Source organism: Cyprinodon tularosa, unplaced genomic scaffold (assembly GCF_016077235.1).
Source record: "Cyprinodon tularosa strain WSP-4 unplaced genomic scaffold, ASM1607723v1 ctg675, whole genome shotgun sequence".
Classification (NCBI taxonomy): Eukaryota; Metazoa; Chordata; class Actinopteri; order Cyprinodontiformes; family Cyprinodontidae; genus Cyprinodon; species Cyprinodon tularosa.
The window spans coordinates 2,451-29,025 of NW_024039424.1; the positions used below are offsets into that span (position 1 = coordinate 2,451).

General features: G+C 39.7%; 1 protein-coding gene across 5 annotated transcripts; it reads right to left on the reverse strand.

Annotated features, from left to right (window-relative positions):
• Window positions 1–265: 265 nt before the first annotated feature.
• Window positions 266–26,256, reverse strand: LOC119771499 (NEDD4-like E3 ubiquitin-protein ligase WWP1). Of its 5 annotated transcripts, none has more exons than XM_038267530.1 (9): window positions 26,098–26,256; window positions 14,287–14,343; window positions 14,018–14,109; window positions 13,794–13,932; window positions 12,728–12,852; window positions 8,031–8,183; window positions 7,784–7,853; window positions 6,056–6,246; window positions 266–707 (listed from the first exon to the last, which is right to left on the reverse strand). In XM_038267530.1, exons 3-9 carry the CDS (start codon window positions 14,085–14,087, stop codon window positions 292–294), a joined length of 1,164 nt encoding a protein of 387 aa, XP_038123458.1. In that variant the 5' UTR covers window positions 14,088–14,109; window positions 14,287–14,343; window positions 26,098–26,256; the 3' UTR covers window positions 266–291. The 5 variants fall into 5 exon arrangements, with proteins under 5 accessions (XP_038123458.1, XP_038123457.1, XP_038123456.1 ...); XM_038267529.1 differs by having other exon boundaries at window positions 7,784–7,856; XM_038267528.1 differs by having other exon boundaries at window positions 8,007–8,183.
• Between the last annotated feature and the right edge of the window lie 319 nt (window positions 26,257–26,575).

Sequence of the window (26,575 nt, forward strand, 5' to 3'; positions counted from 1 at the left end):
GCAGAAATAATCTGTGCTTCTGAGATTTTAGATAATTTTCCATATAATCCAATGATTGTTTTTTGGATTATTTTGGACCAACTTTAGATACCAAATTTTGATCAAAAATGCTTCAATAAAACCAAAGCGTTGACTTTAAAATGCTTTCAATGCAAGTGATAGAATATCTTATCTTTAAAATAAAATAAAAAATTCACTATATCTAGTTATGGAACACGCGTCATTCATGTTTGCTTGGCAGCAGTGATGTCACACGGATCTGAATACGATCTTAGCATCCAGATGGGATTTTTACCCTGGTGGAAGAGGATCTGATGCTGGAGCATTAGGGGCCTGTTGCCTGGGCTTCACCCCATCAGTTGTTGTTGAGCTGCTGCTACTGCCTCCAGCTCCTGAGGCACTCGCTTCTCCTGGCGCAGGGGAGGAAGAGGACGATGATGAGGATGCGGTGAGGGTGGTAGCCCCCTGGGTTGAAGAGGCTGAGGTGGTTGAAGCAGCAGTGGTGCCATCGGCAGGTTTAGCAGCGACAGACGATGCTGGAGAAGGTGTGGAAGCTGGAGGAGGCCGGGAGGAGCCGGTTGGGGATGGTTCAGCATTTGGCAGGGAAGCATCTAGAGCGCTCTCTTCATTGTCACCTGTAGAGGGCTGTGCTTCCCTTCTAGATGCTGAAGATTGCCTGGGAACAGTCTCAGAGGAGTTTCCATTCACTGCAGATGGATCAGAAAAATTAGTGTTTTTACAAAAAGCAACAGATCAAAAAAAATTTATACTAACAAACTCAACCATACAAAGTTTTAAGCAAAACAGAATATATCTAGAAACATTCTATTAATGCGTTAAGCAAAGTAACTTGCTAAAAAAACAAGAGGCAGGAGGAAATAAGAAGCTCAAGTTGTTAAAGTTACACCAGTAACAGTGTGAATAGGACACCATGGAGCCTCTAAAAACAGCCTGTTTTACTGCTGCAAAAGAACAAGAGCCAGAGGACAGGGAGGAAATAAACTGCACAAGTAACTAAGTTTTCAGGATAGGTTCATGCTTAAAAGATTTTTTCTTCCAATAAGTATTTCTGTTATGATTCTAAAAGAGAAGCAGAGGAGAACAGAACCGGAGAGCTAAATAACAACGATAAATAACAATTTACAACTAGCAATCCAGAAAGAGGCAACAAATTCACGTGGTTTATTAATCTAAGCTTTGAGGAAAATGTTGGAGCGGCAGTGTAGCTCATAAGTATAAATCCTCCCAAAGCGAATCTTTTAGAGAGTGAATTTCACACTCTGGGAGAGCAAATTCACAGTTGGTCACAGGCAGAGCTCTAAATGTCCTTAAGAACACAGTAGATGTAACACAACTCTTGTTTGTCTCGTTTGAGGGAAGCAGGGAAGCTGAAATAAAGACTGGAGATAAATGGACGGTATTTAGGTTTGGATCAAGGCATTCTGGGCAGGACAGGGTCTCTCCTAATCTGTTTGGGGATTTTTTAAACAAAAATCGGTCTTGTAGGCAGCATTTTTATAACCACACAGGGCTGCACTAAGAGCACCAATATTTATGTCTGGGATCATAACCGTTTATGAACCAAAACTGCAAGAATCAGTCCAGCGGTGGGAGATGATCCAGAGAGAAGAAGAAAAAAACAAAACAAACTAAAGCGGAGCCGTTTGAACTCAATCAGGAATAAAAAGAGATAATACTTTGATTAAAAAAAAATTTCATCTTTATGATAAATATTGACTTGTCTCTGTAAAATGCCTTGAGATGACGTGTGAACGATGATAGTGTGAATTAGCAATATATATAAACAAACTGAATTGAATTAAAATGCTATAGAAAAGGATGAAAAAAACAACTATGTTAAACGTATAGTGGAGGAATTTGGGGATATTTTTGAAAAGACTCGCCCTCTCCATCAAAAAAATGCACATGCACAACCCTGTACCCGCTTCAGAGAGGGAACCCCTATTAAACGTGTGCGAGAGCCCATTTCTCCTCGTGCACGCTCTGTTTAAAAGTTGCTGTTTGCATCGCTCATACAAGCTTACTTTCCAAAGGAAGATTTTCCATGTTTCCACTATGTCCGACTCACCACTGGTAAGTGAAAATGGGGACGAGCACGTAGGACGGCCTTACGTAAACATATCAGCAGAATGATTGACAATTAGGAGGACCACTTATTTAGAGATCCACCCGGAAAAAGAACATCCTCCACTACAGGTGCTGGTCATAAAATTAGAATATCATGAAAAAGTAGATTGATTTCAGTAATTCCATTTAAAAAGTGAAACTTGTATATTATATTCATACATTACATACAAACTCATATATTTCAGATGTTTATTTTGTTTAATTTTGATGATTACAAATAACAAATGAAAATCTCAAATTCATCATATCAGAAAATTAGAATATTGTGAAAAGGTTCAAAATTGATGGCCCCTGGTGCCACACTCTAATCAGCTAATTAACTCAAACCACCTGCAAAAGCCTTTAAATGGTCTTTCAGTCTAGTTCTATAGGCTACACAATCATGGGGAAGACTGCTGACTTGACAGTTGTCCAAAAGACGACCATCGACACCTTGCACAAGGAGGGCAAGACACAAAAGGTCATCGCTAAAGAGGCTGGCTGTTCACAGAGCTCAGTGTCCAAGCACATTAATAGAGAGGCGAAGGGAAGGAAAAGATGTGGTCGAAAAAAGTGTACAAGCAAGAGAGATAACCGCACCCTGGAGAGGATTGTGAAACAAAACCCCTTCAAAAATGTAGGGGAGATTCACAAAGAGTGGACTGCAGCTGGAGTGAGTGCTTCAAGAACCACCACACACAGACGTATGAAAGACATGGGTTTCTGCTGTCGCATTCCTTGTGTCAAGCCACTCTTGAACCACAGACAGCGTCAGAAGCGTCTTGCCTGGGCTAAAGAGAAACAGGACTGGACTGCTGGTGAGTGGTCCAAAGTCATGTTCTCTGATGAAAGTAAATTTTGCATTTCCTTTGGAAATCAAGGTCCCAGAGTCTGGAGGAAAAGAAGAGAGGCACTTCATCCACGTTGCTTGAAGTCCAGTGTAAAGTTTCCACAGTCAGTGATGGTTTGGGGTGCCATGTCATCTGCTGGTGTTGGTCCATTGTGTTTTCTGAGGTCCAGGGTCAACGCAGCCACATACCAGGAAGTTTTAGAGCACTTCATGCTTCCTGCAGCTGACCAACTTTTTGGAGATGCAGATTTCATTTTCCAACAGGACTTGGCACCTGCACACAGTGCCAAAGCTACCAGTACCTGGTTGAAGGACCATGGTATCCCTGTTCTTAATTGGCCAGCAAACTCTCCTGACCTTAACCCCATAGAAAATCTATGGGGTATTGTGAAGAAGAAGATGCAATACACCAGACCCAACAATTCAGAAGAGCTAAAAGCCACTATTAGAGCAACCTGGGCTATCATAACACCTGAGCAGTGCCACAGACTGATCGACTCCATGCCACGCCGCATTGCTGCAGTAATACAGGCCAAAGGAGGCCCAACTAAATACTGAGTGCTGTACATGCTCATACTTTTCATGTTCATACTTTTCAGTTGGCCAACATTTCTATAAATCCTTTGTTTTTATTGGTCTTCAGTAATATTCTAATTTTCTGATATGATGAATTTGAGATTTTCATTTGTTGTCATTTGTAATCATCAAAATTAAACAAAATAACCATCTGAAATATATGAGTTTGTATGTAATGTATGAATATAATATACAAGTTTCACTTTTTAAATGGAATTACTGAAATCAATCTACTTTTTCATGATATTCTAATTTTATGACCAGCACCTGTATACTTTTAAGTACGGTAAAAAAATCTATTTAATCATTTTGAATAGATTCCTTTACGTTTTTGCTAAATTGATGTCTAGGGAATGAGATCGATTGGTTTTATTGTGACGTGCGTGACGTTCACATTCAAATGAGCAGGAAAGATGCACTCAAAATACTTTAAAGGAATAGTACACCCAAAACATGATTAGCCTTCATTTTCTACTCACCCCCATGCTGAACAACACTCTGGAGTACTTTTTTGATATCTCAAATGCATCTGGAGATCTGGGAGGCTTCTTGCTGTCTGCTGACATTCAAATAATGGAGGTCTATGGTGCCCGAGGCAGACAGGTCCATAAAAGTCCACAAAAAACGTGTCAATATTCCTCCATACTGCTCGTCCAATGTATTCCAAGTGTCCTGAGTGGGTAGCATCCAGAATTTACTCGAAACTAAGTCATTTAGAATGTTTTTAGAGCATAAACAGTAGTGTATAGGATTTCCTGAAAGCGCGCACATGCGCGCTTACGACGCTACGGAAGCCGGCAGACCAAACCAGAGGAAAGTGCGCATTCAGCGTCTGCTCTGCCAATAATGCAAGCGTAGAAGAAGAAATGTGCTGTTTACCTGTGCAAAGAAAGAAACAACGAAAGAAAAATGTCTGAGGACTTCAGTGTTGAGGAAGAGCATGAGTTCTTTGCCGAGCTGAATGCGCTGGTTTGGTCTGCCGGCTTCCGTAGCGTCGTGAGCGCGCATGTGCGCGCCTTCAGGAAATCCTATACACTACTGTTTATGCTCTAAAAACATTCTAAATGACTTTGTTTCGAGTAAATTCTGGATGCTACCCACTCAGGACACTTGGAATACATTGGACGAGCAGTATGGAGGAATATTGACACGTTTTTTGTGGACTTTTATGGACCTTTCTGTCTCGGGCACCATAGACCTCCATTATTTGAATGTCAGCAGACAGCAAGAAGCCTCCCAGATCTCCAGATGCATTTGAGATATCAAAAAAGTACTCCAGAGTGTTGTTCAGCATGGGGGTAAGTAGAAAATGAAGGTTAATCATGTTTTGGGTGTACTATTCCTTTAAGCCACACAGCTGCAAATATAGCCAATAGGTTGATAGAAGACATTAACAAATGGGGGCTGACCAGCAAACACCCTGTAGTTGTTACAGAATACGCTGCAAATATGGTTTGTGCAGTGGAGATAATGCAGCTCATGCATGCCTGTTTGATCGAGTGACGCTTTTCACTTTTCACCAACAAGTTTGCACTTTTGAGACATCTCAAGTTTAAACTGTCCGATTTACAAGTTTGCACTTTGTGTTTAATATGACAGGAAAAAATAAAATACATGAGTGTTTTGAAACACAGTTGAACCACTTTCATTATTGTAAAAACAGATCGAATCAAAATTAACCGCTTTAGAACTGAATGAATCAAAATCGAATCGATTCAGGACTTTGGCGAAAATACCCAGCTCTACTTTTAAGTAATGAAATCCAGCATGCCGTATATTTAATCATGAAAATCTTTCTCCTAATACTCTTCTTGGATGTAGAGAACAAAGAATGGTTGCATCTCTTCACTGTGTTCACAGCTTTAATGAAGTGGAGGTAGAACAGTAGCAGTATAGAGGTCCTCCACATGGTTTCTTTCAAAAAGATTTAGAATAAGAACATCGTGAATCGTACCTGTTTAGAAACACAATGTAAAAAAAAAAAAAAAAAAAAAAAAAAAAAAATGGGAATGACACCCAATGATCAGGAGCTGTGCGTTTTTGTTGAGAACCAGCCTAAGTGGAATCATTTCTGTCCATTCATCCCCTTTAGCGTAGAGCAGCTCTGCAGCATACTGCACTCTGCTTTCCTCTACTTTATATCTCTCCTGGGTGTTTGGACAAAGGTGCTGACAGCAGCAGAGACTGCAGGCCTCACTTAATGAAAATTAATCTACTGTTCTTCTTCTACACTTCATTAAAACCCTATGAACCATGAAGAACATTAACTCGAATCTACTGGAAACAGAATAGGTTTTTGCATAGAAGAAGAGAAGAGAAAAATGCAGCATCCCATGGGTTGATCACATCCGCATTCCTGTCCTTGGAGGTGGTTATCCTGCCTTTTGCAGCATGCATCCTCATATTTACTAAATAACTAAACTACATATTCACAGATGGATTTTGCTACATGAAGGTGCGTGAAAAATGTGTTTTTACAGTTTGATAATAGAGTAAACTCACCCATTCTGGCGTCTGGGTCTCTGTCTGGAGGTTGGTGTACTGGGGTGGAGTTGGCTGTTGCATCTCCATTAGTCAGGCTGGGGACATGATGGAGAGGAGGGCTGCAGGAACTGGAAGGCACCTGACCATCTGCACCACTGGAGGCTGAGCAGGAACCGGACCGCTGGCCCAGGTCTGCTCCATTCATGGTGCTTCAAGAGGAAAACGATGAGTGAAGATCAGAAACTATACCACCCAGCTCCTTTTTTAATGTAGATTTAGCTTTAAAGGTGGACGATTCTTTGTATTCAAGCATCAAAGCGATAGTTCACTGGTATTTTAATAACAACAACTCTTTTTTTTTATTTTGCATCTGGAACTTTGTAAAAAGCAGCTAATGAAGAGTTGCTCATTATTCCCATCTGTTTAAGCACAGCATAAATAGCAAACTGGTTTAATCACTGAAAGGGTTTCCCCTGACTCATATTTAGTGCTGATAAAAGAGTTTAACTCATTATTGTCCCAAATTTTCTCTCTTGTTGATGTCATTCTTTTATTTTTGCCACACATTAAATTATTGGTGCTTTACAAAATGTACTAAAACACATTTCCTGTCTCCCTTTACTCCGCCCTGTTTCTTGATCCCTCAAACAATGTCGACCAATTTTCCACTCGTTATCTTTTATGCAAAGGATTGTTTGAAGTTTCTCTAAATCTAGATTATGAATTCTGTGCAAACAAAAAAGGCAATCGGAGGATTTAACACTTTTCAAACGATAATTTGCTCTTAAAGTTATTTAACATTTCCTGTGATCCATTTTCCTTTTTCCAGCTGAGCTACTATTACATCCATTGGACTTTTGGAGCAGAATTATATCATGTTTAAAGCTTAAATTACTATACATCGTACTTTGGAGGAAAACAAGAAAAAAATAAGAAAAAAATTCCAATATATTTTAATCTAATTTCACATGAAAATACAACAAAGTGGTGCTAATAAACACCAACTGAAGATGGGCTTAAACTCTTTGGTAAGGATTGCTATTTATATTAGCCAAGCAATAACATAACATCTGAAAAAAAAAAAAAAAATCCCTGATGATGTAAATTGCTGTTGAAACCAGAGGAGTAAATGTTTATTTTTTTTGATTAATTTCTGTAGTGGATCTAAAGACCTCATGCTAGTTGATCAAGTACCCCAAGCGGGGTCACAACCCCGGCTTTGGCAATCAGTGATTTAGTTAATCGCCTTCGTCATCAATGGAATAATACAGAATATAAAGCCATTAGGTTCAAGGGGTATGGATGTTTCTGCAAAGCACTGTCTTTAACAAACACCATATTATGTGAATAATCAAAGCAGGGAGGGTCTTTGCCACCCACACAAAGTAGTTGGCAAAATGTTGCAGCATCAAATATTATCTAAAATAAACGGACCAGGCATTTTTCATTACCTTAAAGCTAAAAATGAAAAGATGAAACTGATTTGATGGGATTTGGCTCGTAACAATCACAACATCTGACTCAAATTTGTTTCCCTGTTTGAACAACAGCACTCAAATCCAATCCAATCAACCCCCACCTTCCTGACAGAGAGGACAGCCTGAGGTTGTTGCCGACATCAACATAAATACCCCCCCACCCCCAAGAATGAGTGAATAAATTCCTCTTTTTAACATTATGAAAACTTAAGTTTAATACACTATTCTAGCACAAGTTACTTATGATTTATGCATTTACGGTGATTACCTGTTAGCAGCCCTTGAAGAAGAGGAAGAAGAGTCCCCGTTTTCATGAATGGCGTCACCATTCTGCTGGACTTCTGGCAAAACAGATAAATATTCAATATCAATTCAGTCTGGATATGCAGCGTGGGATTAAGTTAAAGTTATTTACAGATTATCTAATAAATCTGTTAGTTTTTGTAGATGTCATGCAGGATGAATGCTTGACTTAATGTAACATAACACACCCCTAACATAAGTAGGGAGCTCACTGGTGCCGTTTGCTGTGCCGCCATTGGTCAGCGGTGCCAGTTCCTCCTGATCAGAGACAGTCAGGCCATCAAGGTACACAGTCAGCTCGCCAACAGGCATGGAAACCCCCTTCTGCTCCCCGTTCAGCTTCAACACCTCCTTCACGTTTTCCACTATGGAGAAAACAGGTAGCAAAAAAATAAAAAAATAAAGAAAACAACACAGCTAAATACATTTAGAATGAGATTATGATGGTACATGTGTTCAATGTAGCTTCTGCTGCCATCTAAAACAGATTACCATAACTCTTTAGACTGGTGGAGATGCCATTGATTAAATTTAGGAATCATATGCAGACAGGAGGGCACCTCTGATCTTAAACAAAGGTTTATGATATACATTTTTACCTTCTTTTTCATTGCCCCCTCCTTTTTTACTCTAGCAACACGCTACTATGATATTGTAATTCCTCAATTACCTGAAGTAAAACAAGTTTTTAAGTAAGACATACCACCCTGGAAAAAATAAGTGCATTTCTTCTTTAATTGAGCAGGTAAGTGAGACTCTTAGCCAATTAAACAAGACAATTTATATTTAAAATAAGTAAAAAAATATTTCATTGTCTTATTTCAAGTGTTTATTATCTAATTACCTTATTCTAAGAGTAAAAACTCTCATTCCATTGGCAAATCATCTTATTTACCTACTCAAATTAAGGGTAAAGACTCTTAATTTAAGACATTTTGACTCTTTTCTAGATCTTTTTTTGAGCACTGAATGTCCAACCTGTTTAAATTCAAAATGGAACCTCAAGAATTATTCCAAATGAATATTAGATTATGTGTCAATTCATGCAGTGTTTCCCGTAACATTATCCAAACCGAGAACCCCTCCCAAGAACCAATATTAATCTATTAGCTTGTCAAAGTATTGGCAGATCTCATCATCAGCTGTTTCTGCCCATACTTTGTCACTCATCTGCTATCAGTTTTCTCTAACGAGATGCTAAACCCGACAAAGCTGGAGGAAACGCTTCTAAATGTATCAGAGACTTGCGCCGAGTCACATGGGCTCACACTCAGGTGTGCTACCAGAAGACAGAGAGAGAAAACTATTAAAAGCAGGTGTGGTGTTTTCATTAGGAGGTTCGGAAGAATCCTGAAGACTGGTTCTGGTTTTTGAAATCGAACTGACGATTATCAACCCATAAAAACACAGCCTCACCCGCATACAAGCATCTCAGAACTCATGGGAAGGAGCACTCCATTTCGTCTGGGATTGAAATTAGTCTTTCATTTTCACAACTAGATAAACGTTACCGATTTCCTAGAGTAGGAATAATTTACCTGAATGTCTTAAAGGAGAAGTTCGGTTTTTTACACTTTAAGCCCATTTTCTGTAGTGTCCAGGATGAAATCGAATGATCGACACCAAAAGTTTGACAATTGCTCCTGTCTCTGCTTTTTGGCTCATTTAGAATCCACCCCTGGCTGCTTTAGAATGGCTTCCATAGAGCATGTCCGATAATGTCCTTAAAACAACCTTAAACATTCTTTTTTTAAAATATGCTACTCACCGGGTCGTCAGCGCTGTTCAATGACGTTCCAAAAAAAGTTTCGTAAAGAAAAAACGTTCCTGTAGTGTTTTATTTAGCATTTTGTAAATCCCATTGAGTTCTGTAGGAATAGTCAATATTCCGCTGCCACCGGAAACGGAAATGGGGCCTGTTTACACAGTTGTAGTCTTTTCGCTTCACTCTGTGTACTCCGACGTCGAGGTGCTAACGTCTCTGTTAAACACTTTAAAAAACTCTGAAAATGGAATACGAAAGGTGGATTCTTGATTCTCGACGTCGGAGTACACAGAGTGAAGCGAAAAGACTACAACTGTGTAAACAGGCCCCATTTCCGTTTCCGGTGGCAGGGGAATATTGACTATTCCTACAGAACTCAATGGGATTTACAAAATGCTAAATAAAACACTACAGGAATGTTTTTTCTTCACGAAACTTTTTTTGGAACGTCATTGAACAGCGCTGACGACCCGGTGAGTAGCATATTTTAAAAAAAGAACGTTTAAGGTTGTTTTAAGGACATTATCGGACATGCTCTATGCTAGCCATTCTAAAGCAGCCAGGGGGGGATTCTAAATGAGCCAAAAAGCAGACACAGGAGCAATTGTCAAACTTTTGGTGTCGATCATTCGATTTCATCCTGGACACTACAGAAAATGGGCTTAAAGTGTAAAAAACCGAACTTCTCCTTTAATTTGACCTCAGCTCTTCCATAGAACATCTTCAATCATGGCCTCACTGTTTCACAGATAAAATGCCTCTTTACCAGTAGGTAACAGTTGTTCAGGGTTTCTCCCTCAGTCTTGTTACATTTGTTGTTTTTTTTAAGTTTGTTTTTTGCGGCTACGGTATGAAGATAGTTATTTAAATGTGAAATTCCAGCACAGATTTCAAGAGCCTGAATCTTTTTGTTGATTTGTTTAAAAAGAAAAAAAGTGCGTCAAACCAGAGCTTATGGTTTTGAATAAGGCTTTTATACCTGCAAGGTGTGTATCTCACCTTTGATTTACTACTAAAGGAATTAAACCTGCAGCAAATTTTTAATATTAAAAATTTTAAGCACTTTTTTAGTCAAAGCAAGATTCTTACTGACTAAAATCTGATTAAATGTGAATTTAAAACAGCTTATGTGACCAAAACGAAGACTAAACTCTCCAGACTAAAACTGGACTAAAACAAGAAAGAAGCATTTGAATAAATTGTCGCTAATAATTATAATTTTGTATCAAAAGACTAACACCAACACATCTGAAATATTGTCTAAATTGACAATAATTAGATATGACATTTATTTTGGATTCATCTGAGGTGAAAAGGGTGACAATTCACACATTTAATCCGTCAGCACTGACCTGCCATCTCCTTTTAGAGTATTTCCCTTCTTTTTTTCAAACACATTTTTGAACTCCTCATGGCTTTCCATCAATGAAATGTCGAGCGCGTTAACATTTCTCCCTTTTTACTTAATGAGCTCTAATCGAGTACAAGGTCTGCTTGTGTGAACCGGTTAGTTAAACCTGTCTTGAATAAGTGACATAAACCAAGAGAGGCATCCTTTGGCGAAACCTAATAATCACAGCTTGGCATGTTTTGCCTTAGCCGAGTCAGAATACTGCATTTGTGTCGCAGTGAATGCAAATGTGCCCCCACCCCTTCCGCAGACACTCTGCTGCACCTCTCCAAAATTCGAAGGTGACCGCAGAAAGTGCTGCAGACAGGAGGCCTCTGATTGGTCAAATCTACATCTATTCTACATTATGCGTATTTCTTGTTTGGTTCCTTACCGGCTTGTGGAAAACGACTCGTGAAGATGGACCAACTAGAAGAGCAAGGTGCGTGAGAACGCTGGGACCATTTCTCCACCTGGATCCCCGCTCTTTTGTGCCCTCATGTCTCCCCGTTGTCGCACAAACTTGCTCCCACTTCCTCACCACCTCGGCCGTATCTAGACCCATAGCTAGTTCATGATTGTCCGTCTTGCGTTGTGGCGTGGAACAACATAGTGCCGACCATGCTTCAATATTGGGCATAAATCTAAAATACCTGCGACAAGCTCACTGCGACACACTGCTGCGGGGAGTATAACCAGCCCTTAAGGCATACAAGTTTGAACAACTTTTAGAAAATACCTCTCAAGTTTAATAAGAAAAATCAGCTAAGCTTCAGACTAATGCAAAAAATGTTAGCGACAAAGAAATCATGGTTAAAAAAAAAAAACTGATCTTATTTAGAGATATTTTGGTTTCAAATCAGACGATGTTCTACAAACAAAGGTATTCAGCTACACATGTTGATCACTTTTATCAACAATGAAAGGAAATTTGACTAATCTCCATTATCACCTTCAATATAACCACAAAATAGAAAGGGTTCCACAAAGCTAGAGCTGGCATAAGGGATGTTAAATAATTTATAATACAATGGATGAAAGTTATTGTTTAATGAGTTAATATAAAGTTGTTTACTCTTATATAACGATTACTTCATAAGCAGCCATTTTTCCCTAACACGAATGGCTAAACTCTTTACAATTTGGATTAAGGCTACAACATAACAAAACATGGAAAAGTAAAGCACATTGAATACTTTCCTGATGTGTTTTAAGCATTAACTCATATATTGCAAGTGATATCTCAATACTCTGCAGTTATCTCGCGCCGGAGGTTCTACTAATATCTTGAAGCCCTAACTGTTCATAATTCTTTATCTATGCAGAAAACTATCAGAATTAGCGTCTCCAATGCCAGTAAGTCTAACCTTGCTTTGTAAATCTTAATCTGCTATCGTATTTAGAAACGAGGCAGAAAGCAGCATACATACTGGAATAAAATGCTAATCTAGATAAGTCATTTTTTCTTAAAGCAAGTGCATTTGTTCTTGAATTGAGGAGATAAAAGAGACATTTTGCCAGTGGAACAAGATAATTTACACTTAAAATAAGTAAACACAACTGCATTGTCTTATTTCAAGTCTAAATATCTAATTTTAAGAGTAAAAACACTAATTCCATTGGCAGATCATCTAATTTACCTACTTTAGTTAAGGGTAAATACACTTTTTACTTATTTCTAGATCGTTTTTCCAGTGCACATCTATCACAGTCATGTTTCTGTTTACGTCGTCTCATGAGTCTTAAAATCCTACATTTTCTGTCGTGCTGTTCCAGTGCCTGAGTGAGATCCAGCGTTGCTTTGCCCAGCAGAGCGTCTGCTTTCAGGGTGTGGTGGCTCCATACTTTGAAATTCACCTGCGTGTGTGGCGTTACAGTCCTAAAAAGAAAATCAAGAACACACAAACACTTCTTAGAAAGCCCAAGTCTCATTGCTAAAAAGGAGGAAAGCAATAAACATAAAGCATGGAGGTTTTTCTTTCCCATAGGGAAAGACATTAAACATGCTTTCATCTGTCATTTATGACTTATTAAGACAATATTTAAACAGTTGAAGGTTCTATAAAGATAGTGTGATGCCATAACACCTTACAAATAAAACAACTATAAAGAATCCATCTACCTACCACCCCCTAAAAAAAGAAAAAAAACAAAAACAGCAAGAAGAGATAAGATTCATATCTGGCATAATGCCGACTCGTTGAGCTCTAACAAGGACAAAACGAGCACAACACAGTGCAGCCATTGTTTTTAGAACCGAGCACATCGGCCCAAAGAGAAACATCTTAAATTACAGCCTCAAAGTCATGAGAAAGACCCACAGTGCCTTGCAAAACATGCACGATGCAAACACAGGAGTGCTTAACACTGCAGCCCTAGCTGCCCTGTTTAAAACCTTTACTATTAGCAGTGATTTGTCTCTGGCTGCAGCTCAGAAAGAGCTGCAACATTTGTGCTGGTGGCTCTGGTTGTGGGACAGCACAAAGAGGCCTGTGTGCTTTCAGACAACTCCTGTAGTTTTTTTATTTTTTCAAATGATCAGATGAGCAACCGGAGGGTTCTTATATAATACTACTTGCGATTCCCTAAAGCTGTAAAGTTATTGCAACTTTGTTTTGTTCAATAAGCGATATAAACAAGCCTTAGGTGAGCTTAAAGGAAGTTATGGTGGAAACAAGAGAAATATCAGCTGCTTCGCTAAAAGCAGCTATAAATGAGCCTGAATCCTGCAGAATATTCCTTACGACGCGTAAGGATCACATTAGGGTGAAAAACACAAACAGTGAGCAGGACAGCAGAGGGTAAACAGAAGCCCCTTACAGAGTGAGCCTCTCGTCCCATTTTGGGTTGGAGGAGCTGTGAGATTTGGTCGTGCGCCGGGTCTCTCCCTCTGCTGTCACCTCCACATAAATGGCAGCGCCGAAAACGCTCTTCTTTCTCTTGAGTTTGGCACATGACACTAGAGAGGAGGACATTAAGGAAGAAGTTAGAACAGAAAAGATGGTTTACAGCCAGGATTTCATGTCTAGCGTGCTTTGACTCACCAATGGCATGGAGCTGGGATGTGCGTCTGTGGTTATGGCTAGTCTCTGCTCTTGATGAGGCCGTGGCCATGACATTCGCCACAGTGGGAAGCCTTACATAGAGAAACCAGGCAACATCAGCAGCTCACTCCTGAGAACCCACAAATTACTTTAAACTGGAAAACTTCACTGACATCATAAGGAAGCTTAGAATATAAACTGTTCCAATGCAAAGGTGCTTCAAGGTGATATCAGTGTAATGATCTGAGTGTGTTCTCATTGATACTTACGACAGATGTGTCTAGCTAGGCCGTCCTGTTCAGCCTACTCTGTGTCCCATGGCTGCACTGTAACAAAGAAGATCACATTTGATCAGAGAGGCACCGGATCAGGACGCAATCAGCCAGAGATTAGAACCGGCCCGTTTCATAATGAATGGCTCTGATTGGAGATCGGCAGGTCAGACACCTAAAAAGCATTTGTTCACAAGCTGTAAAACATGGCCTTTTCTGAAAAAGTAACCAGTCAGAGAAGTATACGTTTGTGTCCTCTCAGCGGCTCCCTTACTCAGGGGTCAGTGAAGTGAGTCAGTGTGACTTATTCAGACAGAGGCAGTTTCTGAATTCACTAGAACGTGAGTACACACTCGTGTCCTCACCAAGTATGTTCTGGAGAAGAACACAGGAAAGTGTGGACTTTGGGAGAACGGGAGCACTCAGCATAAATATGGGTCAATAAGAACAGAAGCGTACTTGTGACGTCACCACACGCCGGCACGTCTGGAGCTGCATTTCACCTCCTGTTAATAGTCTCTAGATAATAATACATTCTTACTTTTTTTCATTTAGTGGGGGAATAATAATTAACACAGTCAGATTAACACAAATCAAACTAATATCTTGCCAAATAAAACAAAAAACTCGCCATCAGAGGCAGAAATACTTCACACATGGCTATGCTAAGAGAGGGCTGCGGTTTTTTAATTACACATTAAATTGGTAAATGGACCATATATTGATGCTTTAAAGTATAATATTCTCGCCTCAAAATATCTTAAAACAGGCTTTTACTGAACAACAGCAATAGAAAAGAGAACTTTTAACTTTCAATGGAGCGCTCCATTGAAAGCTGCTGCTGCCGCAGTGCATGCTGGGACAGCTGTCAATCTCAAGAATGGACAAGTCTGCTATGATGCATGCTGGGTAAAGAGGGAGGGGCGAGAACATCCGGGGACTTTGAACATCAGTTCAAAGTACTCCGGGGACTTTGTCTGTTCTCGGTCTGCTGTTCTTGTGAATTGGAAAAGTACTAGGGCTGAGGATGATGATGTTTCACGAGTACATGAAAACGCACAAGTACACATATTGAGAAAAGGCCCGAGACCACAGAACCATGGGGAGTCTCGGGGATAAATTATCAAATCAATTCAACAAAACATTCTGGTTATGAAGATTTCATTTTTGGAAAAAATCATGATTTCTTGCGCTTCCAGAGCTTTGGGTGACATCAGTTTATCATGTTTATTTCTTAGATATGTACTAATAACTAATAAAACAGCTCACTGCGTAAAACCACCAGCTGGTAACATTTAGTGTGTTTTATTTTATTTTTCTATCTATTCTCTCTGACGGCACAGTAGCTGGAGTTTTTCACACCAAATACCACCCAAAATTTTGTGATCCGTTTACAAGTTCTAAAAGCAGATCACTGCAAAATCTCTTAGAATGATATCTACACTAGAGAAAAATCGAAATCTAGATGAGTATTTATTTTTTTTTTCTTAAAGTGCATTTGTTCTTGGATTGAGGAGATAAAACTGACATTTTGCCTAGGAACAAGATAATTTACATTTAAAACGAGAAAACGCAATTGCATTGTCTTATTTCAAGTGGATGTTATCAAATTATCTAATTTTAGGAGTATAAATACCCATTACATTGGCAAACTACCTCATTTACGTACTCAAATTAAGGGTAAATACACTTAATTTTTTCAGTGTATAGTTCAGAAAAGTAGTAGGAAGCTGCTGGAGTAAACGATCCTCTGAGGACAAGCTGCAACATTATGACTATCATAGGTAAAGTTACTTTTCCTATACAGCGATGAGTTTATTCTCCCCCCCGGTCTCTCTCTGCTCTCTAAGTGCAACAGGCTCATATTTATAGGACTGTGGTCCATCACATGTGTAGCTGTACACATCTGAAATGTCTTTGTTGTCTGAATAAGCATTGGAATTTATCCTTTACTGCTGTAAAGCTAAGCAGACTCTCGGGAAATAAAAATAGCTCATATACAAGTACATTTTGATTCAAAAAGCAATTCCTTACATTATTCTAAATACTGATAAAAGTGAGGCCCTAACCTACGATATGTTTTTTAAGGAAAAAAAGAAAAGAAACAAAACGCAGCCCGGTGACTTTTTAAAATTACTAACATCTATAGAGGAATGCTCCTTTACTATTTGTTTACCATTTGTTTTTATAACTAATTCATACAAAAAATATACATATATACATATATATTTATATATTTTGATGGATAATTAAAACATCTGTCAGCAGCAGCCCTGCTTTACACTGGGGTTGCAACTAACATTTATACATTTTTCGATTAATAACCCATAGCAAAAGGTTCCCCAAAGAAAATTTTTTACAGAATTATATCGAGTGAAACTAAAACTTTTCAACTTGAGGACAGGTAGTTAATGATAGATCAATTACTTCAATAATCGACTAATCACGATTAGTCCAAAGAATTGTTTCAGCCCTACTTTACACGTCTAAACTCCCTCCATTTTGGTCAGAAAACTCAGATACAAAGGGAACAATGTTCACAGACCACTGTAAAAACAATAATAAAAAACAGGATTTTTGGAATGTATAAAAACTGGAACATGATGAATAATTGCCAAATTTCTTCCACATTTCACGCAATATTAATCTGGTACTACTGAAGTGAAAAACAAAAATCTATTAGAAGGAAAAATATCTAATAAAAAGTCACAATTACCTAACTGCAAAGATGTACAAATGGTTAACACTTTAAAGGAATAGTACACCCAAAACATGATTAGCCTTCATTTTCTACTCACCCCCATGCTGAACAACACTCTGGAGTACTTTTTTGATATCTCAAATGCATCTGGAGATCTGGGAGGCTTCTTGCTGTCTGCTGACATTCAAATAATGGAGGTCTATGGCGCCCGAGACAGAAAGGTCCACAAAAGTCCACAAAAACGTGTCAATATTCCTCCATACTGCTCGTCCAATGTAATCCAAGTGTCCTGAGTGGGTAGCGTCCATAATTTACTCGAAACGAAGTCATTTAGAATGTTTTTAGAGCATAAACAGTAGTGTATAGGATTTCCTAATAGCGCCCCCATGCGCGCTCACGACGCTACGGAAGCCGGCAGACCAAACCAGCGCATTCAGCTCGGCAAAGAACTCATGCTCTTCCTCAACACTGAAGTCCTCAGACATTTTTCTTTCGTTGTTTCTTTCTTTGCACAGGTAAACAGCACATTTCTTCTTCTACGCTTGCATTATTGGAAGAGCAGACGCTGAATGCGCACTTCCTTCCGGTTTGGTCTGCCGGCTTCCGTAGAATCGTGAGCGCGCATGGGGGCGCTATTAGGAAATCCTATACACTACTGTTTATGCTCTAAAAACATTCTAAATGACTTCGTTTCGAGTAAATTCTGGATGCTACCCACTCAGGACACTTGGATTACATTGGACGAGCAGTATGGAGGAATATTGACACGTTTTTGTGGACTTTTGTGGACCTTTCTGTCTCGGGCGCCATAGACCTCCATTCTTTGAATGTCAGCAGACAGCAAGAAGCCTCCCAGATCTCCAGATGCATTTGAGATATCAAAAAAGTACTCCAGAGTTTTGTTCAGCATGGGGGTGAGTAGAAAATGAAGGCTAATCATGTTTTGGGTGTACTATTCCTTTAATACAGCACTAAAAGCCACCTAGATTTGTTAACATCTGATGTGGCAAAAGCTCCACAACCCTAACAGATTGGAAGGACAGATATCTGTGTACAGAAATCCTCAATCCTGTCAACTTTATACTTGAAGTCTGGCTGGAAGAAACCAAAACCTTTCGTTTTGTGTTTGTTTCAAGCTTTCACAAACACCTACACTGTCCCTCCAAGAAGGTTTTTACAGGATTTCTGACAGATCTGGAGGTTTTTATTAGTAAGAAATTACTGTTTTTCAATGTTGGTCTAAACTAGGTCAAATCAGGATAATGAAACATTATAGAAAAACAAAAACACAAAATAAGACTGCAAGAATATCAGATTTTTTATAAAATTTGTAAGTTCAAACACAAATCTAACAAATTTGAGAGGCTTTAATTTTCTCATAAAGTCACAGTTTGTAGGACTTCAGCATCTCCAACATGGTAAGATATAACAATAGAAAATAACCCAGGTATGACTAGAAGCTTTGGCTGTATCTAAATGGATGGCTTTTTTTCTTCCATGCAAAGCCAAAATGCGGGACCCAGAGATCAAGTTGCTCTCATGCAGGACAAAACACAGCCCAGCTGCTCTGCTGTACTCCTCCTACCTGCGGGACACTTCAGCACCTTGCGAAAATAAGGAAAAGAGCCCGACGGAGGCTTTAAAAACCACACTGACATCTCAGTCTAAAAACAATAATGTAACAAAGATTGAGGTGACTGTTTACGGAAGAGGATTAGGGCCAATGAAATCCTTCCGTAAAGGCTGATTTATACTTCGAAACCAGGCCCTCTGCAGAGGTGTCGCAGTGAACAAAAAGACGTCCCTGTCCCCTCCACAGATGTTCTGCTGCACCTCTCCCAAATTATAACAGACAGCTGACAGGAGGCCGGCCTGTTTTGTTTTTTTATGACCGAAATTGCAGAAAACAACTCGTGAAGTTTGACTAGCAGGAAGATTGAGGTGCGTGAGAACGCTTGGACCCTTTTTCCACTTGGATCCTCGTTCATTTTCGCCACCATGTCCCTCGCCCCCACTTCGATCGCCTCGGCCGTATGTAGACCCACAGCGTATAGCACAGGCCACGCTTCAATATTCAGCATAAATAAAAAATTACTGCGTCAAGCTCACTGCGAGACATTGCTAAAGGTGTATAACCAGCCCTTAAGTGTAAGTGTTTCATTAAAACTAAACCAACTAATAAATTCCTCAACTGTTATGTCAAATATCATGAACACATATGCAGGGGAAAGTGTGCAACCTGAAAAGCAGGTCAGAAAACAATGGATTTAGAAAAAAATTAAATAAAATGAAAGGCTACTGTAGCTTTAACAAATTAGAAAAAGACAGTATCAACAGCAGCAGAGAATAATGAGGAGTTTGTAACCAACATCTCAACACCAAAGCCACAACAACAGGCTAGCAAGAATGGAGGAAAACAGAGCAGGAGGGGTTATTCTTTAAAGCACCATGGATTTAAGAGAGAATTTATGAACATAGGAAACAGAAAAGTGATTAAAAGTGATGCAAACATTTAAAATATTTGTTTTGCTGATAATAGTAGCCCAGGCAGATCTTTCCACTCTGATTCTGTAACCTGAAGGTACAGCGGTATAACTGATGATTTCAAAGTAAACAAGCTACCTTCGAATGTGATCTCCAACTTTGGGAGTAAAGACCTCTCTAAATCTGAGCAAAAGGCTTTTTACACTTGGCATCTCCGTTTCAGCAAGCCATGGTCTCGTAGGACTAATATGCTGCAACAATGCTCCTTTTTTAGAGACTGCTTCTTTTCTGCTGCACTCCTTTAGCTGCAAATCACCAAATCTCTATGAAAACAAGCAGATCTTTTAGTTTTAAAGTGGGCAATTAAAAAATGACTTCACATTGAAGAAGCTTGATCTCTCCATGTCATTTTATTTAGAAATACCAGCAGCAATGCACCAAATGGAAATGATCATGACAAGCACAGAAAAAGTGTGTGCAGGAGATCAGTTGGGCATTAATTTCAGCCAAACACCAACTCTATGAAAGGAATTATACAGAAAAAATATGCATTTCTTTACATTGCTAAAGATTTGCTATCTAAAACCTTGCTATAACCCTTCTGGAAAACCATGTCAAGCTGAACCGAGGAAAGCAGTGAATAGATTGATCAAAAAGCAACAACAACAACAAAACAGCATTTTCATTATTAAAATACTGTTAGTCATAATGAGAGTAAAGGATGTGAATACCTCTGCAAGGAATTTCCCTTCTTAAGGCCGATGCAAAATGTAATTATTAATTTGTAAATCCCCACACCAGCCAGAGCGTTTATGCCAGACATTAACAAGGTAGAAGAGACGTGTTTTAAATCTTCATTAAAACCCTGTGTGGCTGTCACTGTATTTTTCCTGACCTACTGTCATCGCTGCAGTGCCGTGCGGGAGGATCTGCTTACCAAACAGACAGAGCACCCGGGCGCTGCTTCAGAATAATGCCCTTCATAAATCCTGCTGATTCAATTTCTGTTTGTTTCGCCGATAGCCAAAGTAAGACATCATATCGTTAGCTGTAACAAAAAGAGTTCAGACGGTGAGCTCTATAGGTACTGTGGTTAAACGTTTCTGCAACAGTAAAAGACTGTTAATGAACGTCTGCTGTGTTTTTGGATCAGCCACTTTAAGTGATCGGCTGAGCAACGGGCTGAAACCCGTAATGCCAGGAAACCTACTGACCTTTGGAAGTGCAGTGTTGACAGGGAGCTAGTGGAGGCCTGAAAAGCACCAAGTGGCTCAGAGAGCCCAGATGCATTCCAAGGGAAGTGCAGGGAATCCACCAGTAAAACCACTAAGTCACCCCAACGCCCACAGTAAGTGGAACAATCAAAGTCAATTCTGTGATGCAACACAAAATATCTTTGCTGTTGTTGAACTTTTCCCTTCTTCTGACTTAGCATGTCTTGTCTATCTGGACCAAGATGAAGTAAAATCGTTGCAAGTTTGCATCACTTTCTTTTACAGAACACTACTGTAAAGAAAAAGACTTAAACCTCAGGGCTTAAACCTTTCCAAGGGCCTACATATTGTATATGAGAGATATTGCAAGCACATACACTCCAAAGCTCTCAAGCAGAAGTTTCTTCTAAAAAGACAATAGGGGGTTTTCAGTGACGTCACTGGCCAGCTTCCGGTCCGCCATCTTGGGTGGCATATTATCGTTTATCATATATATCATGTCACGAATGGATAAGTACACCAGCACGCTAGAGCCACCAGATCATGGAACATATCTGAGGAAATGTTCCGTGATCGACCATATGGACCCCTATGCCCTCCACGGTGCCTTGTTTAGCACTAATCCAGATGATTGGCCAAATGTAGAGCACGGTGACATAGTTCATTACCTGGTGTTCAGTGGAAACCCTCTGAACACTCTTGAGGAAATGAGAGCGTACAAGGGTCTAGAGGCTCACAACCAGTTCACATCTGGTTGGGTATGAGATGTCGAAGTGATGTACATGAAGGAAATCGCCATCATACGTGGACGGGTGAGTTTTAATAAGATGGTAAAAATGTAAACAATCCGACGCAGGGCTCGCTATGCTAGGTGGCTAACGGCCGGCGGTGCGCGAACAGTTCCAAAGCTACAAGTCCTTGGAGTCTCATGTGCAGTTTACAAATGGATGGGTTCAGGAGCTGCAGCTCATAAAGCCAGCAAATAGTGCTAACCGTTAGTGCTAACAACCACTCAGGCATGTAATGTACTTTTAACTAGCTGCTATGTGTTTCAAAGGTTTGGTTAGTAACGTTAACTGCCAAACCTCCCTAAACCCTCCGGGTTTTTCACATATTTGAGCCTTTTCCCGCTGGTTGAAATCAAGTTAAGGTGAAATTAATCAAATTAAAACACGGCTGAGAGAGGGAGTCCAGTACGCGGTAGTCATAGGCAGTAGTCTGAGTAGCGGCGGCGGAGGCAGTCAACATTGCGGCCACGGAAAGTAATACGTCATGATGCCCAAGCCCTATTATTAATATATTCTTACATGTTTTAAATGCTTGACAGTTAATTACCTGTGACAAAGTGAGCACTGCAGACTCTGGCGTATTCCAGCTTCACACCGTCCAAATCGGACCTGGATATCCGTGTCAGCCATAGGTGACGGCGTTGTTCAGATAGCTGTTTTGTTTTTTCACATTGATTCACGATTACGGCTGGTATGCGATAGAAAGAGCGTTGATCTCCACCTCCACGGGCCGTGCAACCAACAATTAAACATGTTTTCATCATTTTTCACTGTCAATACTGCCTAAGGCTGCCACCCAATATGGCGGACGCGCTGAGTAGTCACGTGAGTGTGACGTCACCTGAAAACCCCCTATTGTTCTGGGAGCAGTTCCTTCCCAATGTTGCCAGCGACACATCCGGTTAATGACAACCCAAGCTGCCAGGCCAGGCTTCATGGCAAAAAGACAGCAAAACAGAAATCCACAATCCAAAACAAACAGCAGAACAGAATGCTGTAGAAAACCGCAGAAGACACACACAGAGAAGTAGATTACAATTATTAAGCCTAACAGAGCTGATCAATAAAATGGCAAATGTAATCTCTTATTTGATGCCTGCGTTTAACTCCATAATGCCACTTTTAGACAAATCTAATGATTTCATAAATAGTCTAAATATGGGGCTGACAAGAATTAATCAGATTTATTTATTTTTGAACTAATCGTCAACTAATTTAGTGATGGATTAATCATTAGCTAGAGTATAGACTCTAAATTATGCCTATAGCTGACAGAGTGGCCAACTTAAAACAGTAATTATACCAAAATTGAAAAAGAATAATTAACAATTTGCATTTAAGATAAAAAAAAATATGTGTATCAAAATAATAATAAATAGTCAATTGTTAATCGATTAATTGAACAAATAATATACATATCAGTCGCTTAACAAAATGATCATTAGTTGCAGCCCCATCTGAACATTTGTTTGTTGTATTCCTAGAGATACTCAAGCTTCCTGCAAGAGTCCAAAAAATAAAACATAAAGTAAAACCTGACTGCTAGGTTAACTGGTCTATGTAAATGGTCTTTTAAAGTGTATTTGTTTTTCCTGTGCATCTCTGTTGTACCCTGCGATAGACCGGCAACTGGTTTATGCGTTCGATGGATTGTAAAACAAATGCAAAGAGAAGTTGGCAGATAGGCGAACACGATTCAACGACATCCTTTACCCGCCCTGATCAATCATCAACCTATTAAAAGAGCGCAGCCAGGTAACACCAATGGTAACACTCCTATGTGTGGAAGACAGTACTTTCAGAAATCAACTCAGTGGTTTTCAGTATGAGTGGGTAGTTTAAATTGAAGTTAGAAAAAGGAAACAGCGTTTTCCACAAAGTGACTTCAGGAGGCCACAACAGAAAAGTAAGATCTCATGAGAAAACAGGAAGCCAAACAAATAACAGCAAAGTTTTTTCCAATCCTTCCAATCACAGTGCATGAAGGATAGGGGAGTCCTTATTATCTCCTGGAAATTTGCCAATGAAGGGACGTTTACTAGTAACCAAGATGGTATAAAATACTAAAGGTTGATTGAAATATCAACTCAAATGTCTTTGTTTTGAAATAACACTGAAAACCTGTCTAACGGCAAAGATGTGCAACAACAGTTTTCTCCCACAAACAACAATGATTTTGCCCCCCAAAAGTGATTGACATTTCAGAATTGCTGCTTAATTACCTGGTGACCTATTAAACTTAACAGTATATCAGAGCGGATTCTTCTTAAAGGTGCTGTAGGAGATCTTGGAAAAACAGTTCCAGCAAGCTTTACTTTTTGAAAATACACAACCATGCCTCTTCCTTCAGACCACCCCTCGAAACCACGACTTCAAAACACACGAACGTGTCTGTCAGGGTGTTCAGATGTTTCCAAGATCGAGAACGAAACAAGCCGAGACCGAGTGCTTGTGACACGAGCTAACAACAACATAATGCTACGTTCACACCTAAAGCAGCAGATGCAGCAAAAGCAGCTAGTTTACATGCAATGGCAATGGTTGACACGCATCACGGCAAGGCAAAAGGTCCCGCAGCGCGTCTAGAGCAGCAGGAGCAGGAAGACAGACAGCAATGATGAAGCAGAGCGCTATGATCACTCCTCTGAAACAGTTTAACACCTAAATTGACTTAAAATGCCAAAATCTGCCGGCAAAACATGTTTGCTTTTATTACCCTGGCCATCGCAGTTTGGATTACAGCCGCTGCGGCAAACCACGAGGAGGCAACCGGGCCAGAGGCTGCTGTTAAACGGGATTCCTAGTGATAACGCACCGCTGGTATGTGGGGGTCTGAGTGGCTCCGACAGAAATATTATTTGAAGGCAGGATGGTAATCTGGATGAACTGACTGCACCGACAATGTTTTCAGGTGGACTTTCTCACTTCAAAATAGATTCAAATTAATTTCTTACCCACTGATCACAGCAAATATAGCTGCCATTAGTACCGGCAAAGAAAGGATAGGGTAGCTTCACTCAACGCGCATCAGGCCCACTTTTTCCACCACGCAGCCGGAGCAGCAAAGATGCTTCAGCCGTGCATCAGTACCAAACTTATACAAGCATCAAAAATAAAGCAGCATAAACATTTTTGCTGCTCTAGGTTTGAATGTAGCATAATAGTGGCTAGCTTCGAGCCATGGCGTCCTGCACGAGCATCGGGGGGTCGATTCGTTCATGCAGGGTACGTGCACAGGGGGGAGGGACAAGCAGACAACCATGATTGACGTGTCAGGAACCAATCGTGGACCACAGACCGTGTTTTGTGATTGTTTGAGGTTATTAATTGATTTCTCACTGTAGCGGGGACCATTTTCTTTCATTTCATTCGAGACCTTCTATTTAACTGCTTGCTACGGGGCTGTGGGGAGATTTTCATGCCACATGGTAAAAAAAAAATACGTCAGAAAATATCTCCTACTGCATCTTTTAACATGTTGGATAATGATGGATAAAGTTTTGTAAACACATGCAATGTAGTCCACTGTAAACTTTCAAGTGTATGAAAGAAGGTAACAAAAAGGTGGATCTTACTCGAGGGACTTAATTTTTTTTACTTCTGCTCTATAACCTGGAGAATATAATTATATAATAACTTGATTTTCAGTTTTACAGCAAACAGCTCTGTAACTTCAGGCTGTTTTTAAGAGATCTGTGTTTTACCAAGGAACTGTTCAGTTGTCAAAAATAAAGGTAGGTTTAGAGAATGAGCTGAAACTGACACATGCAGGTCAGAACTTTGCAGAATAAGATTCTGAGAATCATTTCTGTTTGTGTTTAAAAAAAAGCAAGGCTCTAAAATGAAGCGTATAGTTAAAACTCTGCTGGTGAGGCAGGTGTTTACTTGTCTGAAGTAATGGGATCTGTAGGTAAACACAAATCACAAACAAATCTTCGCAGCTTTAGACGTTTAGAAGCAACACAGAGTTCACAAATTAAACATCTGGGGTGAAGATTAATATACGATCAAAGCGTAAATAATCCTACTTTATAACGATAGAGCCCAGTGTGGAAAAACAGACCATAGCAGCAAACAGTAATCTGGTTAAACTGATAAACTTCACAGAACATGTTTTTCTCACATTTACTAACAGGTATATCTTATCTTCCAGGTTTTAACCACAATTCCTCCAACAAAGTGTAATTCCAGTACATATCACATAGGAATAATATATCTGGTTGTTTGGGATTATTAATCTATCGCGATGTAGTGCAAATAATCTGCTCTGAAAGCTAAAGTCTGTTAGCTAGCTCCTGCTACTAGAAAGTAGCCTCATTCACAGCCTTTATTGGTTTTATCACTTCTTTAATGACGGATGATTAGACGGATAATTCAAGTTTTTAATCCCTGGGTATATTATTATGATAGGTTATTAAGTGATAATTCGGCACGTTTGGTGTTATCTAGCAGTTAATGTTGGAACGACAGTAGCTATTAGCATGCTAGCCTTGCAAACTTAGCCAAGTTAACGGTTCTCCAGATGCAGCCGGGGTCGACATACTGCTATAAAACATGTTTAACGGTGGAAAAAGAGTTATTTGAAATGCCTTAGAGGGCCTGAAGGACCCGTGTGTTTTACCTTTTTTTCCCGGCTCTGCGCTGCTTTACTGCAGTCCGTGGTTCAGTAACGTCAGGGCCGCTGGTCACCGCACAGGCCCCGCAGTCAGTTACGGCTCTACTGCCATCTCTGGGAGCAGCGGGTCGGCAGCGCCTCCCCAAATACTGCTGTGTCAATGTGCTCACAGTGGGATACTGACAGCTACAAACAATACATAAAAAAAAAAAAATTACGCGTTATTTAATTTATATTGCTAGTTTGGGCTTAGCAGCTCGCCAAAAAATGCACTTTATTACCTCAAAACAAAAGTTTTAGTTTATTTTGAAGTTAGAACTGGGCGATGTTACGGAAGAGGATAATGGCCAATGAAAAAAGAAGTTAACATGTATTTTAAATATCATATTCCTTTGATATTGGAAAAAAGTCCGAATTCTGACTTCATTCTCAGAATTCGGACTTTTTTTTCTCAAAATTCTGACTTTAATCTCAGAATTCTGTC

What these genes read in the sequence shown, in the direction of transcription:
- LOC119771499 (XM_038267526.1), bottom strand. Translation starts at nt 14,087, where the DNA reads ATGGCCACGGCCTCATCAAGAGCAGAGACTAGCCATAACCACAGACGC. An exon ending in ATCCCAGCTCCATGCCATTG is followed by an intron (nt 13,933 to 14,017) that starts GTGAGTCAAAGC and finishes CCTCCTCTCTAG; the next exon opens with TGTCATGTGCCAAACTCAAG. An exon ending in TGGGACGAGAGGCTCACTCT is followed by an intron (nt 12,853 to 13,793) that starts GTAAGGGGCTTC and finishes TTTTCTTTTTAG; the next exon opens with GACTGTAACGCCACACACGC.